The 2,077-nt window shown below is 74.7% G+C and overlaps 1 protein-coding gene across 1 annotated transcript in view; it reads left to right on the plus strand.

The window, feature by feature from the left end:
• The window catches only part of AURANDRAFT_72603 (expressed protein), a gene marked incomplete at both ends in the record, with an annotated part of 5,277 nt that extends 3,879 nt beyond the window's left edge, over positions 1–1,398 (plus strand). The window contains 3 exons of the mRNA XM_009042887.1: positions 43–452; positions 617–758; positions 961–1,398. Coding sequence (XP_009041135.1) covers positions 43–452; positions 617–758; positions 961–1,398 — 990 coding nt within the window. The remainder of the gene's footprint in view (positions 1–42; positions 453–616; positions 759–960) is intronic.
• Positions 1,399–2,077: the final 679 nt, after the last annotated feature.

The raw sequence follows: 2,077 nt of genomic DNA on the forward strand, positions 1-2,077 counted from the left end.
GCCGCGGGGCTGCCCGCGCGAGTCGCCGCCGGCGCCGCGCAGCGCGCGCTCGCCGCCGCGACGCGGCCCGTCGCCGCCGGGCTCCCACTCGCGGGCGAGCTCGAGGCCTTCGCGCCGCGCGGCGCGCGCCGCGGCGACGCCGCGGCCTACGCGGGCGTCCTCGGGCCACCCGCGGAGCTGGCGACGCGCGCCGGGCTGCCGCCGCTCGACCAGCTCGCGTGGTGGCGCTTCCTCCTCCGCCACCGCGGCGCCGTGCTCCTGCCCTTCGTCGACGCCGAGCGCAACGCCGTCACGTTCATCAACGACGCGCGGGGGCCGGCGCGGTCCGGGCCGCCGCCGGCCGGCGCGGCGGCGGCGAACGTCGAGTTCGCCGAGGTGGGCGGCGTCGTGGCCGTCCGCGCGCTCGAGGACATCGCGCCCGGCGCGGCGCTGCTCATCGACTACGGCGACGCGTACTGGCACTTCGCGCCCAAGCTCGCGACCTCCGGGCCCGCCTCCTCGACTTCGTCGACGTCCTCGCCGCCGCGCGGGCCTGGCCGCGCGCCGGCGCCGCGCGCGCGCGCGCCGCGCCGCGCGCGCCCCGCGGCCCGTCGCCGCGACCCGCGCGCCCGCGCAGGCCCCGCGCGGCGCGGCGGGCCCTCGCCCGGCCGCCGCTCGCGCCCGCGCTCGTCGACGCGCTCCGCGGGGAGTTCGGCGACCCCGCGCGCGCGCGGACGCGGCGCGCGGACGCGGCCGCGCCGCGCCTGCTGGACCCGGCCGTGCCGAAGGGCGGCGCGAGAGCCTGGCGCCCCGCGGAACCGCCGCGGGCGTGACCGACCCGTCCGGAATCCCGGGCCGCCGACGAACAAGCGAAGGTGGAGGGGGGAAAGCGCGCGGAGGCGGCGGCGGGCGCCAGCCGAGGTCCGGTCGAGTGATTCGGGCCGCACACGACCGCTAAAATTGCACTAGTCGCCGCCGCAGCGCGCGAAGCGGCGCTCGAACGCGCGCATGGGGGCGAAGACGAACGAGAGCTTCTCGTCCTTGTACGCGCGGCCGGAGCCCGGGCCGAACCGCCGGAACGCCCGGCCTGGCAAGGTCGTCGGCCTGGTCTTCGGGGGCTTCAACGAGTTTTCCGAGGACGTTCACGGCCTGCTCGCGTTCGCCGCCAAGTCGCTCGCCGAGAAGGTGAGCGCCGAGGACGGCTTCATCAGCGTCGAGCACGCGGAGGCCATCTGCCTCCAGCGCTTCGTCCGGCGCCTGGGCGTCGTCTGCGCCCGCGAGAACGCGCGCCTCCGGCTCCGCGGCCTCACCTTCCTCGACACGCACGGCAAGGTCCGCCCCTACATCAAACCCTACTGCGAGCGGCACTGGCGCCTGCGCCAGGACGCCGCCGTCCACTGGCGCCTCCGGCGCCTGTGAGACCCCTCTGAGCCTCCCGTCCCCCGCCCGCGGGCGCGGCCTCCCGGGCCCAATACAATAGTAGTTCGTTTTAGAGACAGGCCAGGAGCCACCCACGGACAAAAGATTCGAACCTCACGCCGAGGTGGGTGGGTGGGTCCGGAGGCCTGGTTTGGAAAATCTACAGTGTACTGATGGGTACTTGTAACGCGCGCGCGCGCGCGCGGTCATGACCCGCGGTGCCGCGGCTGACGGTCGCGCGGCGCCTCGGCGACGTGTCTTCACGCCGCTATCGTCGTCTCTGGGCAAGCGCCGCTTCTCGCCGCGGCGAGTCGAGCGGCGCGGGTGCCCGTTCTCATCGCAAAGCGGAGATTGGACCGCGCAGCTCCGCGACACGAGAGAGCGCGCGCGCGGAATCGCGCGCGCGTTGCGGCGATTTTGCGAGCGGCAACTTGAAGGCAACTAACGAAAAGGAGGTCCCTGATTGGCCAGGAGGTGGGTGGGTGGGTGCCGGGCGCGCGATCGAAGAACCCGGCGTAGGATACAGCTGTACCCCAACTTTTATCCCGGGCCGCTCCTGGACAGGCAATCAATTTTGCGCAAAAGGTGCATATGGACCCAAAAAACCAGGGGGAGGAGAGCAGGGCTGGGCGCCTTCGCGGGACGACGCGCGCGCGGGGGGACGGGCCTCGATCGTGGC

The sequence above is a fragment of the Aureococcus anophagefferens genome, assembly GCF_000186865.1.
Source record: "Aureococcus anophagefferens unplaced genomic scaffold AURANscaffold_39, whole genome shotgun sequence".
NCBI lineage: Eukaryota > Pelagophyceae > Pelagomonadales > Pelagomonadaceae > Aureococcus > Aureococcus anophagefferens.